At 42.2% G+C, this 17,799-nt stretch overlaps 1 protein-coding gene across 3 annotated transcripts in view; it reads right to left on the bottom strand.

Moving 5' to 3' along the window:
- Positions 1-17,799, bottom strand: part of fibcd1b (fibrinogen C domain containing 1b) — a 98,699-nt gene that overhangs the window by 57,248 nt on the left and 23,652 nt on the right. The window contains exons 2-3 of one of the 3 annotated variants that reach the window (XM_071533829.1): positions 14,403-14,492; positions 8,843-9,322 (exon numbers count right to left, since the gene is read on the bottom strand). In XM_071533829.1, the coding sequence (XP_071389930.1) occupies positions 8,843-9,322; positions 14,403-14,492 (570 nt within the window). The remainder of the gene's footprint in view (positions 1-8,842; positions 9,323-14,402; positions 14,493-17,799) is intronic. The other 2 variants (XM_071533830.1, XM_071533831.1) reach the window with 2 other exon arrangements.

The following is a 17,799-nucleotide window of genomic DNA, read 5'->3' as shown; positions in this document are numbered from 1 at the left end:
TATGTAAAAACAAGATTTTATCAATATTAATTAGGATATAAGCAGCAAAACAATTTAACTAAATGAACTATTTATTTTGTTAAGATAACAAAAGCACCAGAACTCTGGGTGATCTTCTCCTCCCAATCCAGGCATAGCCATGTCAGATTAAGGAGACGAAAGGTCAAGTTGATGAAATAATAATACAATAAATCTAGTTAAATTAATTTGATAAACCGTGATAAAACATGACACATCCTTTTTTTCTGCAGATATCGAGAGCTTGCTGTTATCGATCTCCATAGGCTCTTAAATACTGGTAAGTTTATGGATTTACTCTTCCAATTAATTTCAATTATACCAACTGTGGTTGACCATACAAATATTTCTTCTGAATTTATTTTAGTTTATTTTATTAAACTGTGTTACACAGTGAGAATACTTAGTGGGTGGTACAGGGAAAATTTCCAAGCCTTTGAGTGCATGTCCAACCAGAGAAACAGTCTTGTTTGATCTTTTTGAACTAGCTGGCTGGATGACAACCCTTTGGCAGACTACTTTGTTGAAACCCTATGAATGGGTTCACTTTGAAAAGACTGCTACACATATCAGGTTAGTTTATATTCAGGCTAATTAGCAGAAGGTTCTTGTTCCCTCAGATATGTCCCGTTACTCTGCTGAAACTCACATTTACCCATGATGTTAAAACACAGAATCTAATTCCTCATTGCTCATTCACAGACTGACCTGTTGTGAAAAGGCTACTCCCAGTTGAGCTCAGAATCATCCTAGGAGAGGACGATTTCCCAGAAATTGATCCGTCCAGATGGGATGCCACAGTCTGTCAATGAACTTTCACAGGGGATTAAGAGGCAGTTGGCTGGAGGGGAACTCAGGTTTCAATTCATGGATCCTGAGTTTGGAAATTAATTCATGAACTTGATCTCAACATCAGATGTTCAGGGTAAGGATACAATCAAGGCTACGACCAGTCCTTGTAATCCCGTTGCACCCTCCGTGCTCAGATGTTGCCACCTCCTGCCTCTTAGCTGACTCCCCATCCTTTTCATCTTTTGGTAGCTGTGATAGTCTTCTCCTGAGTCCTTCTCCTCTTTAAGATCCTCTGAATGGCCAATTGTCTTTCCTGTGCACGGTTTCTCCTATGATACTGAGCTACAGCTGGACAGAGCTAACTCTGCTCAGAAAATAGTACTTTCTGGAATCCCAACAATAAGCTCAAGTCTGGATGGCTTGTCAGAGCAGACCATCCAGCACAAAGTGTACTTCTCTATCTCTAAGTTTGAGGATGTGGCAGAAGCTCTTGAGTCATGACATCTGTGTTTAGGAGATCTTGCTTCAGCCACTGGATACCCTGGATGGAAGGTAAGCTTTAAACATGGTAACTACCAGCAACGTGCATGCCCAGACATGACAGTGAATGCCCTAAAGCACAAACCAGATGGCAAATGCAGTCCTGCGTATGGTGTTAAGAAGCCAAAAAAAAGCTGAAGTGAGCTACTGCCCCACTTCTCCCTCAGCTGAAACAGTAGAGACTCTAGACAACATATGAGTGGCGCTCCTCCAAAGTAAAGTGAAGAAACAGTGAAACAAGAAAAGGTGACATCGATGATGGACAGGAGCTTTGCACAAAGAAGGTAAGAGGTAGTTCGAGACTCTCCCATGAATGTTGATTTCAAACTAGGGGACCAGCTCTCTTTTGGGTGAGTGAAGTAGGTGAATGCATGTACAGTATGAAGAAACACCCCACTTTTCCTCATGTTGGCACGTCAAATCTGTCTCATATCATACTGACAGCGATGATAACAATGGAAAAGCGGCAAAGAAACCCTATATCACATATATCATATTGCATCACAATATCTATTCACATATTGTTTATTTTTCCCACAGCATGCAGCCCTAATCATTATGTTGCATGTTCTTCCTGGTCTGCTCTCCCTTTGAATGCATTAATGTCAAGCAAGAATTCATCCTACCTGAATGAAGACCCTGAGGGAATAGCTGGTAAGTTCTTTTGCCTTTTATATTTATGAAGAGGATGATCTCAGTTGAAAGTAATGGGATTTCCAGTATGGCTTCTGTTCTACAGTGGCAGTAGTTTGCCCCTAGATCCTTAGCAGAACATTTTGAGAGGTTGTGGGTGTCACTTTTCCACAAAAATAATATTTTACAAACACTTAGTTCTTGAAAAACTGCACTCACCGCGCCTCATGTGAAGAGAAAAAACACCTGGCGCTCTGTGCGTGGTAACCATAGCGACAACACAGAGCAGTGTAGTCTACAAGATGCTGCTATAACAACAGCCAACTAGCTAATGTTTGCATATGTTTACATAGCCATATATAAATATTGGATTGTAAGGTACGTGCCTGATACACCCACTCTTGCTCCAACAAGACTCCAAACTGTGATGTCAGTTTTGGGGTCATAGTTTCCTGGTTTCTGGCTTTGGCAGAGAGTTTCTGATGTGTAGAAGTAGGCGACAAGATGGACTCAGGCGACACTGAAATTGAGGCTGCTTCATCAAGTGTGAAGTCTGCTGTGTGGCAGCATTTGGGGTGTCCAATTAAGGAAGAAAATGGCAACAAGACTGTTTGTGAGCATTGTATGAGAGCCTTGCCTTGCAGGGAATACTAGCAACATGCTGCACCCTGTGCAACATCACAGTGAAAAACTCCAGTCACCGGTATTTGGTTAAATGTTGTGTTTGAGCCTAAATAGTCTAATAGTCTGGTTTCAGAGGTCGTAAAAATGTATCTGTTTCTTCATGCTTACTTGGAGATGAAATATAATTTTTGGAAATCTATAATTTTATTTGAAATGGCATTAAAAAGTTTTACATTTAGCTTACATAAGCCCTTTAGTCACCCTGTTTATGTTTTGCACCTGCTTTTGTTTTGCCTCAGAAGTGCAAGGGGATTTTTTCATAATGATCATCATTCAGATTTTCCTCAAAATATTGTGATATCATCGAAATGTAACCCCAGTATTGTGTATTATTTTGAACCGAACTATTAACTGAATGCATTGTTCCATTCCTATATTTTATTGTTCTACAGTATCACTGTATGTAAATGTATGTGCAAGAGTGTACCTTCTTATTTGAGATTGTGAACACAAACTGTGAAAAATGAATGTGTCCATCACCGGAGAATCAAAACAGATTGGTCCTAAACCCACTCCAATCAGATCCCTCCTGCTCCACACCTCAGGGGCATGGGGAACAGTTCCTCTCTGAGTTGCAGGGTGGAACTGTTCTCCAGGGGGCTGCGCTGCACACAGAGCCATTACTAACAGTGGCATAGTCAGCTCTGTGTCATCGTATAAATCAGAAGCCCTGGCCACAGGCGGCCAATAGATCACACAGTCACACTGGGGTGTCAGGGAGAAACAGCGGCTGCGCATACTGCACGCCTCGCCTCCAAAGAGGAAATCAATCACCTGAAGTCTCAATGCACCATCTCCACTTAGCCTCGCTGCCCGCTGCGCTATGCCACCAGCACCACAATAGCAGCAGTTAGGGGGCCGGCCTCTTTGGTCAACCAATCAGCACTCTGCTACCTAAGGCCACAGAAGCAAAACAGACCAATACTGTGAGTGTTTGAGTGATTTCTTTAACAATACTGAACCTGAGCTGCGGAGCTCTGGCTAAAAGAAGGGACTGGCAGAAGGGGAATGTGTTTCATTGTGTTAGCTGTATGGCTGTCAGCTATGAAATCTATTCAATATAGACTAGAGAGACTGAGTGTGATGGGCCTAAATAAAAACAGCATGTAGTGTGAACAATTTCATGCACATTTACAGTATGTGTAGTCAATAAATCAATGTGGACAGTGCGAAACTGAATGGGTGTCTAATTATGTTGTCATCCAAACACTCTGCACTCTGTCTTACACATACTGGCAAACATTCTGTTATCTCTCAGAATGAATGTGCAAATTGTTGTCAATTTCTTGCATCATGATGGGCATTCCTTCCCCCCACAGCCTAATCAGCAACAGGCTTCTTCAGACACAGTGCTAGATATATACAGCAGTGTGTATTCTCACCTACCCTCCTCACAGCTGGCAAATTTAGAATTCAAAATCAACATCGGCACTATTTGCAGGTAAACCTAGGTATTACTAGGTTCATGCAGTATAAAGTCAAATTAACGTGGTCGAGCTGGCATTGGATAATGAAAGAAAGTGTTTTGATTTTGCTGGAACACTTATTTTTGTGATATCTCTAATGAATGCCATTAACTAGCATCCTTTGGCCTTGAATTTCAACACAATCTATACAATAAATTGTATACACAATTTACAATAAATTACTTGGAATGGTCAAACCATGGCACCATCTCTGCCTGGTGCACAGAGCACTAATTAGAGATAGCATATCAAGTCTTTCTCTACACCCTAAAAGTAAAAGTGTTAGTCCTGAGAAGGTCTGGAGTCTTGGAGCAGTACCCCTTTTGGATTTGTGAGAGGAATACAATAACCCTAAAATATGAAAGTCTTTTTCCCTCCTTATCTAATAATCAATTCCAACTACAACTGCAGCAGGGAAGGAGAAGAGAATCACACGCAACAATCCTCTCCTAGTTTACAAACTTTTTATTCCCTCTCCATGTTCTGTAGCCAAAAACAATGCGGTCACAAAACAAGTACGTATTTTGTGATAATTCATAATTCAATTCTATTTGGCTCTAGGAAACCAAATACAAAACCCTGATACAGTTCATTGATTATTTCAAACAATGTATCCTGCTCCCATCACATAACTGTTAGATCTTTTTTTTTTTCATACAGCTTGAGGAGATGTTTATCCTGCATACTGGGTTCACTTATTGTAATGCAACTTTGTGATCAATAGATGTAGACAATGAAAAACAGCCAATCTGGAAAGAGGATTATCATTAATGACATCACCAATCAATGGGGAACTCTGTCCTGAGTCCGTCGAGATCTCAATATGATTTTGAGATAGACATAGGTGATCAAAAAATAGCCAATAGGGAAGGAGCTTAAATGACATTGAAGACAACTATTATGCTCATATGCTTTGGGATGGGATGGCATCACCGATGAATAGGAAAGTCTCTCCTGAGTCTGACGAGCCATATCTCTTATCAGCGCAACTTTGGGATCAATAGATATAGACAATACAAACAAAACAGCTAATAAGGAAAAGGGCAGTGGCATAAATTACTTCAACACAAAACTCCTGAGTCCAACAAACCATCATTCATGCTATGCAATTTTGGGATCAACAGATATGAACAATCAAACATCTCAAAGCGACTTGGGGATCAATAGATATACAGTAAGCAGGCTTAGAATTTCGTCATTTTAGGGGCAAGGCCATTTGGCCTTCGGTGTCACAAAATTTTTTAGGGCACAAAGGCCACATGCCAGGGCACAAAGGCCATTGAGTGAAATAAGAGGATTTGGATCCTACAAATATTAATAGAAGATATGAATGTTATACTGTTTTGAAAACATGGGGTCTTCATCTTTCACAATCTGTAAACCAATTCTATGTTGTCCAAACTATGTCTTATTACTTATAAGTATTTTAACAATAAAGTCGCACAAATATAAACTTTGTAAATATAAGAGCAAGTTGTGATCAAAAGATCCGGGATAATTTTCTCGTCAGTCTACAATAACATGCTTGCTTGGTATTGCTGGAAACTAGAAATTCCGAGCTTTCCAATGACCCTAAACGCACCACGATTGGATCGATACAACGTCCGCCATTTCCGGGGAAAGGTAGCAATCAAACTTCACATTTTACAGTCACACTGACAAAAATCTATGTTCTTGCCAAAATATTTCACCAAGGCTTGTGTTATTTTTGCCAAAACGGCAGATTTTAGTTACTCACGTTTCTACCATAAGTTTGAGATTTTCACCAGCCACTTCAGTCCAGACAGACTGGAGCTCTATGGTGGGAGCTCTGGCTCTTCGTCGCCATCTGGTGGCTGTATCGAAGTAAGTTACTAACGTATTAAGTATTAACGTTAAGTGGTATTGAAAACAGAGAGGTTTGATTCAGTTAAGCACTAAATAAGTCAGCTATCTATCTATCGATAACTAGCTAGCTTGCTTACCTGCATATAGTCCTTCTCAGTTGCACTCCTGTTTTCTTTCCGAAATGAATTTAATGTAGCCTGCTAGTGGCTTTGATGCGATGTGATGCTGGTGCGGACATGTGCACTGCCAATCCAAGCTACAAGGACTGCTGCAGTTCTAAGAGGCCACTGACGCTTTTAAAGCAACCTCGAGATGTTGACAGTAGTAGGGCACAAATGCCATGGTGGCTGTAGGGGCGTACGGACATCACGGCCAGAGCGAGAGGCAACGATGCCGTAAAATTCCTACTCTGACAGTAAGATGATCAAAATAAAGCCAATCAGGAAAAGGGGGGGCTAAAATGACATCACTAATCAATAGGAATCTTGAACCATCACTCATATCAATGTGACTTTGGGATCAATAGATATAGATGATGAAAAGCAACACGATTTTGTTTTTTTTCAAATTTCTGGGACAGACTGAAAGATTGGGAAAGAGGGAAGGACTTAAATGACATCACCCATCAATAGGAAACCCTCCTGAGTCCGATTAGGTATCACTCATGACAGTGAAACTTCAGGATCAATAGATAATGTCTAAAAAACAGACAATCAGGAAAGGGGGAGGAACTTAAATCATCAATCGATAGGACACACTCTCCAGTCCGACGAGCCATAACAAATCTCAATGCAGCTTGAGGATTGCTCTCCTGAAGGTGATGATCTGTCACTTATGTAAATGCTACTTTGGGATCAAGACAGCCAATCAGGAAAGTGGGAGGGGCTTGAATGACATAACCAGTCGATAGGAAAGTCTCTCCTGAGTCCATCACTCCTGTAAATGCAAGATTTTTTTGAAATTTCTGGGACGAACAGACGGCCGACAAACCAACCTGTACTAGCTGCCGGTTGCAGATACAAATAAGAAGATCAGAGGGATACTAATATAAAGGAATGGAAAACAATAATTACATTTTAGATGCAAACTTGTTGACAAGGAGTCAAATGAACATTGCTGAGTATAAAGCTGGGAGGAGTAATGATGGCTACATTAATCATTTCTTCTCTGTGTGATGAGCTTTGTTTTATACACAGGCAAGCACACATTATCAAAGTGGGTTTACACACAATTGAATTGCCTGTCTTGGGTAAGGGGAAATTTTAACATTAGAAAGGCAATGGGCTAATGACACTAGCCGTTTTTAAATTAAATGTCTCCAACACTGTAAATGCAATGGTCTCATCCTTCCTTTTACTTTCCTTTTACTTTTCCTAAATATTTGGACTGTAAAGGCCTGCATTTTCACAATTCTAATATACAAATTGAAAAATAAACACAAACAGGTTTTGCAATACCACAATTTACAACAGTTTACAGGATGTTGGTACCCAGGTGTGAATGTCTCTCCCTCTCCTCCTCCAGACAATTTTCAACACTTGAATGACTGGCGCAAAACTCATCTAAACCATTTTCACACATTATTCCTATGCCTTTAGATCAATAGCCTTATGAATATGATGAATGCTTTGGTGAGAGATCAATAATTGTGGCTGTTGTAACTATGGAAAGGTAAAGCTCTCACCTGAAGTAAAGCTCACAGACAGAGTTTACAGCAGAGTTAAATAAATTACAGTATGGCAACAACAAGCAAATGGATGCGGAGGAAGCACTTGCTCTGCTATTAAATCCTGACCCGATGGAGTCTGATGGAGGTTGCGACATTTAATTGGATTTGGATGATGGCACACGATGGCACAGTTGGATAGAACAGACAGGCAATCCACAATCCGGTAGACTGCCTTCACATAATGTACTGATGGAGACAGAAGGGCCGACTCGTTACACAAGAATGAAAATCACCGGTAGAAACAGCAGTTGTCTTTGTCTTTGCAATTTGAATGTGTTGACAAGTGTCACGCTGCCCTCACTCCAGGGAGAAGCTGCAGTGCCAGGCCGATGTGAAAGGAAAAAGCCCATGGACAACTGCTTGAAATTCAACCAATTTGTGTGGGAGATTTGGTCATAAAAACATCCGATGCTGTAAGTGTGGGTTGGAGAATAGGAGGATTTTTTTTACATTTAGTTCATCTTAAACATAGTGGTTATTGCTTATTATATTACACTATGAGGAATAAGAGGAGAGGAGAGATATGTGAAAAAGCACATTCCAATAATTCCAGGCATTTAATGAATGCCTGGAATGCCAATAAATGCCCCTATAAACCTTTCATTTTGTTAATGTTAATCATTTTTCTGTGTTTTTGCTTGCCTGTAATATGTAATGTGTGCAAGTAATAGGTATAATAGGTGTATATATTTCCCCTGTATCAGCTGTAATGTCAGGGGTTCTGGGTGCAGACGACTGGCCATGGAACAACGTCCAGAGGTTCTTAGGCAACTGTGTTCTTACACACTATAACCTGCTGTTACAGTGCATATAATATGCTGTGCGTGCTTGTGCATCTGACAGTGTGAGCAACTGTTGCCTAGGTCCTACACAAACTGTGCAAAGGTAAATACAACTTGGAATACAATGGCATATACAGAAACACGCTGAAGTTCTATTGTCACCATTGTCTTCATCCTCATCCTCATGGTCATTATCATCATCATCATCCTGGTGTAATATTGTGCGTCAGAAGAGATAGCTCTGACCTTGGTGTTTTTTTCTCTGTGACCGTACAATGATGTGATTGTGTCCTATTGTGTCCTATTGTGGCATTTGTGTCATGTTTATGTGTGTGTGTGTGTGTGTGTGTGTGTGTGTGTGTGTGTCTCACCTGTATGAGGCGTCCCTGCTCAGTCTGCAGTGTGTTTAGGTCTTGCCCCAGGCTTCCCTGCCCCCTGCGTAGAGACTCATAGTCCATTTTCAGTTGCCCAGCGTGGGCTGACAGCTTGGCCACCTCCTCAGCCAGGCTGACCAGCAGCGCCCGGTCCTGGCCCTTCACCGACTTCAGGTCGGAGTCGTGGTCGGTCAGCGAGTGCAGCAGTGACGTCTGCACGCCCTCCAAGCGCAAGAAGTTGCTGTTGTAGTCGGGACAGTTAGGATCGATGAAGATGTTGATGCGTGATCCGTCGCCCCTCTCCACGGTGACCAGGGCGTTGGCTTCGTCCTGATTGGTCGAGATGTGTGGTAGGCCATCAGACATGGGCGGGGCCTGGTAGTGGTTCATAAAGAGGATGGTGCCAGTTACGGTGACAGCCAGCAGCACAGCCACAAAGAGCAGGATAGTGCAGAGCAGGTAGCTGCAGCTCATCCTCTAGAAGCAGGAACAGAGGGCAAAGGAAGGAAGGAAGGAAGGAAGGAAGGAAGGAAGGAAGGGAAAAATAGACAGTTGTTAGAACATCACAATTGCTAGAACATCAAAAATGTTGGAAAAACACCTGGCATATTGCTAAATGAAATTAATTTAATCCTAAATTCATCACTGTGGATACGTTTACAGTGCCAGATGCTTCCTACCTCAATGTTATAACCATATCCCCATCTGTCAAATCACAGTTTCAAATGATTTACTCAGCAACAGAATGCAGATTCCTTCAACTGTCAGACTTGTTTAACATCAAAATTCTACAAAACTAAAGCAAACGAGACAATTTCTGTCTAAACATTCGCTATGTCATTTGAGTTTCCGTAGTGAGGGGTGTGTTGTGTGTGTGTGTGTGTGTGTGTGTGTGTGTGTGGGGGGGGGGGGGGGCGGGGGCTCCTACCCTGAGACTCAAGTGAGAGCTAGCTTCCCTCTTCCCTCTTCAGAGAGAGGAAAAAAGACAACAAGAACAAGAAGAGAGAGAAATGAAAATGACAGCCAAAACAAGTGAGAGTAGGATGCAAACGGATGAACAGAGCAGCGTTCTGTCAGAGAAAAAGGCAAAACTACCAGTGTTATAGTGTCATTAACTGTGTGCTATAAAAGGCCTGCATGCCTTTATAATCCAGCGCCATCTTGCCACTCAGGACAAGAGAAGCAGCAGTGGATAGCAGAGAGCAATATGGCCTACCTATGCATGATTAACGATGCCTAGCTCCCCTGTATCTTCCTTCAAATGAATCAGCCACTGCTCCTGTTTTTTGCTGGATGTGATGTGCTCTCTGAGAGAACGTGTGAGCAGAGGTGTGTGTGTGTGTGTGTGTGTGTGTGTGTGTGTGTGTTTCTGTGAATGTCTTGGAGTGAACTTTCAAAGGATAGCTTGTTGGTTTGTATGTTTGTGTGTGCGTGCGCACGCGTGTGTGTGCATGTGTTATCTGTTAGTATGTGAAAGCGTGTGTGAGAGCAAGCTAATTAATATGTAAATTGGCTGCACAAGCACAGTGAACCATACTAATAGACAGCTAATGGTCTGCTTTATGATAGAGTTTTATGGCTGCTTTAATCTCTGGGAAATCAATTGTGTCTTCCAAGAACACTCGTGTCCGCTGTGTTTACCCACACTCTTTGGGCAGATGAAAAAAGGTCACAGCAACGAGCTGTGTGGGTGTGGGCCATTACATGCCTTTGAAGCAAAAATCTACCATATAACAGAAAACCTACCTTACTCATATAACCTTAGATGGTTCTGTCAATACTACACAACAAACCTAGCCATCTGTGGAACCATCAAGAGGCAAATCCTTCCACTGCCAGTAAATGAATATTGTCGACTGATAGAATTTGAACTAGAAAATGTTGCCAAATCCACATGAATTCATCCTGGGTACAGTCACTGTCTCCACAAAGAATCACTGTCATTTCAGTCATTGAAAGACATTTAGGCTGTCTTCCTCTCAAATGAGTTGGAATCTGTGTACACCTGTACACACACACACACACACACGCATTCACAATTTGTCTCCGCTATTGTGATTCTAGTTTGAAGAAGTAGCCCAGGTTCACAAGTCTAAAATAATAGAAATAGGATATTCGAATTGTATATGAGCGTGGATTGTGTTTACCGGAATTGTGAGAGTGTGTGTGTGTGTGTGTGTGTGTGTGTGTGTGGCTGTGTGTGTGTCTGTGTGTGTGTGTACGTACACGTGTACACAGTTTCCAACTCATTTGAGAGAAACAGAGCCTAGAGGCAGATTGCAGTGACAGTGGTTCCATGCATGCCAGCGGTGTCCAGAACACAGGGGCCGCAGTAAATTTGGCTGCCAAGAAAATAACACTGGGGTTACGGAGAGAATCACACCCCCCAGAGAGAGCACAATCTGCCACCGCCACTGCCACACACATACACACACACACACACACACACACACACACACACACACACATATGTATGTATATGTACTGTATGTACTGTATGTATACATACACCACCATGTTTCTTCCCCAGCTGCAACAGAAAAGCATGACCTTAATTTCTGATGCACATGCAACCAAAACATGGTAACTTGGATACATACATACACCAGGCTTGGAATTTCGCCATTTGGCCTTTGGTGTCACAAATGTTTTTAGGGTACAAAGGACACATGCCAGGGCACAAAGGCCATTGAGTGAAATAAGAGGATTTGGATCCTACAAATATTAATAGAAGATATGAATGTTATACTGTTTTGAAAACATGGGGTCTTCAGCTTTCACAATCCGTAAACCAATTGTATGTTGTCCAAACTATGTCTTATTACAAAGTATTTTAACAAAAAAGTCGTACGAATATAAACTTCGTAAATATAAGAGCAAGTTGTGATCAAAAGATCCGGGATAATTTTCTCGTCAGTCTACAATAACATGCTTGCTTGGTATTGCTGGAAACTAGAAATTCCGAGCTTTCCAATGACACTAAATGCACCACGATTGGAACGATACAACGTCCGCCATTTCCAGAGAAACGTCGCAGTCAAACTTCACATTTTACAGTCACACTGACAAAAATCTGTTCTTGCCAAAATATTTCACCAAGGCTTATGTTATTTTCGCCAAAAACGGCAGATTTTAGTTACTCACGTTTCTACCGTAAGTTTGAGACTGTTTCTGACTCATAGCGGCCATGGCCATTGTGGCCGCCGTGAAATTCCTACCCTGACATACACACACAATTTACCCACAGACCTTTCCTGCCAAATACTGGCTACAGACGTGCAAACTCATGAGTGCATTGCACATCAAAAATTCTGAGCATTGCTTCTAACAGCACCATTCCATTTCCTCCAGTTTTATTTTTTTCACCCAAATGCATCATCACAGAAAACAGCTCTAGGGGTGTATTGTCACAAATAACAAATCTTTTTGTCTCCTTGCTTAAACTCAACATGTAGACACTGACTGCACTATAAAATCTCTCTCTGCATGCCAAGCAGTGTTTTTTCCTGTACGTGTTGAGTGCAGGTGCAACTAAGTGATTGCGTGAGTGTGTGTGTGAATGTGTGTGTGTGCCTATGTGTAGGTGTGTGCGCATCTGCTCTACATAAAGTGCGTGTAATGGCCTCACCCTGCAGAGTCGCAGCAGTGTAACATTAAAACAGTTTCATTGAGCTCTGTCGCCAGCGGGCTAAGACGTCGGTGAAAGCCATCTCCAGCACCACACTAAATATTCATAGCTAGGATCCTGATCATTGACTTAATATGGAGAGGATTTATGATGGCCCGGTTATGCTGACAAAGGGACACCCAGAGCTAACACATACCTGACTCATACAGACAGGGAGACAGAGAGAATGGACTGGAGGAAGAAAGAGACACACATAGTGTGACAGTGAAGAGAGGAGGTGTAGTGGCTGCCTTGTTTAATTCTTAGATGGAGAATAAACCGAAACTACAACATCAACTCCCTCGTCCCAGCATAATACATGATCTCTCTCTCTCTCTCTCTCTCTCTCTCTCTGTCCCTCTCTCTCTCTCTCTCCAACTCTGTAGTAGTGTTATGACACTGCGAATGGAACACACACACACAGCCTCTTAACACTGTTTTTGTAAATGAAGCTCTCAATCTCGCAGTGGGAGTCCAGTCTGTAATTAGTAGCTGAGTTTCAAATCCTCTCGTGTCTCCACACATGCCACACAATGGGATTTGAGGGGACAACGGGGGTATTGGGATAGATAGATAGATGGAGAGAGAGAGAGAGAGAGAGAGAGAGAGAGGGATCCTCCCTATGGAAATGATGATGTCCTCCCACGCAGCAGTGTTGGCAGACAGATCTTGGACGAAAGGCTTTGTCTGCTCATTAGATCGGCAGGGAAACAGCAAGAGTCTCACAATCTCTCTCTCTCTCTCTCTCTCTCTCTCTCACACTCACACACACAGACACACACACACACACACACACACATATGCTCACACACACAGACATATATAGCCTATATATGCACACAAGCACACACAAAAACTTATTCAAACACAAGATGAAGAATTCATGTTGACGCCACTCCAATCAACACACACACACACACACACACAAAGGCACAAACACATACTTCAACTGTGAATGTGGATGCATATGCATAGCAGGCCTAACGCACATACACACAGGCTCACAGACGAGCATATCCACCAAACCCACAGTCAGTTCATCCAACTGGAGCTTCAGTAACAGATTCACATCAGTATTCAATATATAGCTTCTTCCAAAATTCTGCTCTTCTATTCTACTCTTCTTGCAGATGCAGCCGCGATCACTCTGCTCCGTTCAAAGGATCCGGGGGGCCTTAATCCCATCTAAAGCTCGTGTGTTTGGGTCCTTGAGTCGAGGTTGTGCCATCACCGCTGCTCGGTGGCAAAATGTGATGTGTAATATGCAATAATCCCTCACACTGCCATCACCAAAGCAGTGAAGAAAGCGGATTGTGATGGGAATCGTCAATGATACCTAATCCCCCATGCAGGTGAGCAGCTCATTATTCGTAATGTGCTCCTGCTTTTTTTCATTGAAAGGACGGCGGAGGAATGTATAAGAAGAGAGAGACATATATGAAGATGGAGAGAGATAGGGATGGTGTATACACTGCAGTAGGTGCGGGGCTCTCAATCACTCTCTGTTATTTGTTCCAGGAAACTCAAACTCAAACTCTGATTTGGAGAGATCAAATATCCTGGTGTAGATATTGGGTTTCAGATAGCGAAGAACTCAATAAACTGTATTGTCAGTATATGGAAAAAGAAATGAGGATCTAATATCTCTCTCTCCTAACAACTCTAATTCTCCTAACTTAATTTTTGTTCTGGAGATCAGACATACATCAATAATTGGATTACAATAAAGCTGCTAATGCAATTATTACTGACAAAAATTAAATGCATTGTAATGAAAAGTTATTCTGTTATTGTGATATCAGCCATGCAACAAAAGCATATGTGTGTTTGCGTGTGCCTGCATGTGTGTGTGTGTGTGTGTGTGTGTGTGTGTACGTCATGGTGACAAGCCCTTACCTTGGGTGGGGTCTCTCTGGCAGTTTCTGAGTCTGACCAGCGGTGTTTGAGCTGGGAGGAGCTCGGCACACACTCACAGAACGTCTGCATGGAACAAACAAACAGGGCCACCAATGTTGGCGTTTGCTCACAAATTCAATCTAGCACACACACACACACACACACACACACACACACATACAAACACATAGGCTTTTGGGTCTGAGTTCAAATAAATGAAATGAGTATTGGTCGCAACCCATTTTGTACAGTCTATAGTTCCAACTCTCAAATCTAATATTGAATTAGGGCTGGGCAATATATCGATATTATATCGATATCATGATATGAGACTAGATATCGTCTTAGATTTTGGATATCGTAATATCGTGATATGGCATAAGTGTTGTCTTTTCCTGGTTTTAAAGGCTGCATTACAGTAATGTGATGTCATTTTCTGAACTTACCAGACTGTTCTAGCTGTTCTATTATTTGCCTTTACCCACTTAGTCATTATATCCACATTACTGATGATTATTTATCAAAAATCTCATTGTGTAAATATTTTGTGAAAGCACCAATAGTCATCCCTACAACATTGTCGCAATATCGATATCGAAGTATTTGGTCAAAAATATTGTGATATTTGATTTTGTCCATATCGCCCAGCCCTACTTACAACTGAACATTTAGCCCACATCATAGAAAATACCGAGATATATATTGTGTATTGCCATTCAGCCTAAAAATACCGAGATATGATTTTTGGTCCATATCGCCCAGCCCTATATTGAATCGTTGTTAATGTCTTAAATAAACTAAGAGATAAACTGTATTGTCACTGATAAACAGAAAATAACTGCCTACACACATAACAGCACATTGACATAGATGGATATGAACAGACATCTGTACATCTCAAAGGTATCATTGAACTCAATAGTTTATGACAGGCTCAATGTGTCTTCCCAGACATGGCTTTGTGAGATTCTCAGCACACAGTTTCCTCCTACAGGAAGATTATAAATGAAAAAGGCCATTTCAATGAAGTGAGTGGGTCCAGCATGTGTATACAGGTGAGTGTGGGTGTTTGTATACAATATCCGGACATTATGTTTTGCAATACGTGTGCTTCTGGGTGTTTGTGGGGGTGTGTGTGAGTGTGTGTGTGTATGGACTTCTAGCTGTGGCATAGATAAAAGCAGGGTAATTATGAAAGTGTTGGCTTTTTAACTGCTCTAGGAGAATACATATCGTCCCTGACCTTAAACACCACTGCTCCCATCGTGGAATTGCTCAATTAGCCTGGGACAATAACGCCCACACAAAACCACACACACACACATACACACACACACACACACACACACCTACTTAAGATAAGGCTGGGTCCAGCAGACACTAGCAATGAATGTACAGTGCCTGAAATTAATTTTTCAAAATGGGGGGGGGGGATTCCCCCCTTAAATGGCTTCACATAGGGGGAATTTATACACTTTGGGGGTGGGGGGGTGGGGGGGTTGTAGTAATAGCTAGTCCTTTTGGGGTCCGGTGTTTTTTTTCTGAGCGGGTTCCCCTTTTTTTCATTCTGAATGAAATCATTCCGAAGGAAGATTGCCACGCAAGTGTTTACATGAGCGCTAAATATAACGATCGCATTAAGATGTGCGTTTACACGCTCCACAGTATATAATCAGAATAAAAGTTTCTGACATACGCAAAACACCGAATCCAGCACTCTAACATGGGCTTACGTTTTTAAATGATGGTCCTGCGTCGGTTATTTCTTTACTGCTGTTCTGTCTGCTGAAGCAACAGTTTTATCAAAACATACGACTCCAGAAGTGTCAGAAAAAGACGTTTTGTTTTGCCCTCGCAATGATTGGCTCCATTTGTAATTTTTTTCATATTTGTAATTTTCACCGCTGTAAACCGAAACTGGCCCAGAGAGGCAGAGTCAGGACTTGATTTAAAAAAAAACGGGCTGCACCGCCTACATCAAGCCTGAGCGCCCCGGAGTTAATAACAAGCACATCCATTCGAATCCTCCCGGAAAAAAAGCGTGACGTAATTGACGTCACTTACGTTAAATGCGCGAGCGTGTGCAGGAAGACGCGAGATAAAGAAAGTGATCGGAATGAGCGTTTACATGATGAAATTTTATCCATCGACCGGATTATGAAAGGGTTTTAAACCACCCCTCTCAAACCGAATGAAACTGAATTCGGATCGGGCCAGTTTATTCTGATTGAGGTGTTTATATGAGGCATTTTTATTCTGACTGGGCTGCTATTCTGATTAAAAGGCTCCATGTAAACGAAACCTGTCTGTATATGCTAGCGAGAGATGCTGCAACAGCAGAGGGGGCTCGCAGCCTTGTAGAGAGAAAGGGAGAGAGAGCGCCAAGTGTGTTGTCGGTCCGTCTGATGCAGCGCTTCCGGCCAGTCGTCCCGCATTCCGCACCGTTCCCCACCGGTGCAAACGTTGGCCGAACATTATTAGACATCGCTGTAAATGTGTGCAGGAATTTCCCGCAATATAAGTGCTAGAATTGCGGGAATCGATGAAATTATGCGCAATACCCGCATTCTCGCACTGAAATTCAGCCCCTGATGGATCAGAATGCATTCTCTGTGCAACTGAAGTGGTGTGAAAAGCCTTAGTGTGTGTGTGTGTGTTAAAGTGTGCATGTGTGTGAATGAGACATAATTTTGAACAGTTGCTATATAAAACTGTATTTTGTAAAGCCGTCAACAGCAATATAACAACACAAATCTGATGTGTGTGTGTGTGTGTGTGTGTGTGGGCACAGCGGTTGACTTTGCGCGTGTTTAGACAGTTTTCACTGAGTGTGAAATGCTGTGTATGCAGCTCACACATTCATTGTTATGATGGCTGACCAATGCTTCACCCCTTTGCTCTAAGCACCCTCTTCCAATGTGTGAGACAGGCAGCAAGATAGAAAAAAAAAAAAAGTGAGGGGGGGGAGAGAGGAAGGGGAAGATGAGAAAGAGATGGAGGGAGGTTTGAGAGAGGTGTGCTGAATTCTAATGAGCAGCCTTAGGGCCAGCGATAGAAATCCATGTCTGTTCTGCCTAAAACATTGCAGCTGTCTGCGCCTGCAGTGTGCAGAGAAGCTACAGAGCTACCATTACTAAATAAACACAGACTCCACAGTGATGGGGCTAAACAAACCGACAAGGCAGCTACACATCAGTGTAACTGGGAATGTATTCATAAGTGTTAAAAAGTCAGTAACATGAATAGGCTGCGCATTTTTATGCCGTTGTACACAGGTGTGCATGTGCGTGTGCACCCATACAGACACAGATAAGGACACAGCACATACACAGGCAGACAGACAGAAAGACATACACACACACACACACACACACACACACACACACAAGCG

Source organism: Centroberyx affinis, unplaced genomic scaffold (genome assembly GCF_046629955.1).
Source record: "Centroberyx affinis isolate AG114_WGS23_722 - 3 ecotype Tasmania unplaced genomic scaffold, CSIRO-AGI_Caff_v1 ptg002437l_1, whole genome shotgun sequence".
NCBI classification, from domain to species: Eukaryota; Metazoa; Chordata; class Actinopteri; order Beryciformes; family Berycidae; genus Centroberyx; species Centroberyx affinis.
The sequence above is the reverse complement of the archived record's forward strand: the minus strand, read 5'-3'. Positions and strand labels throughout refer to the sequence as shown.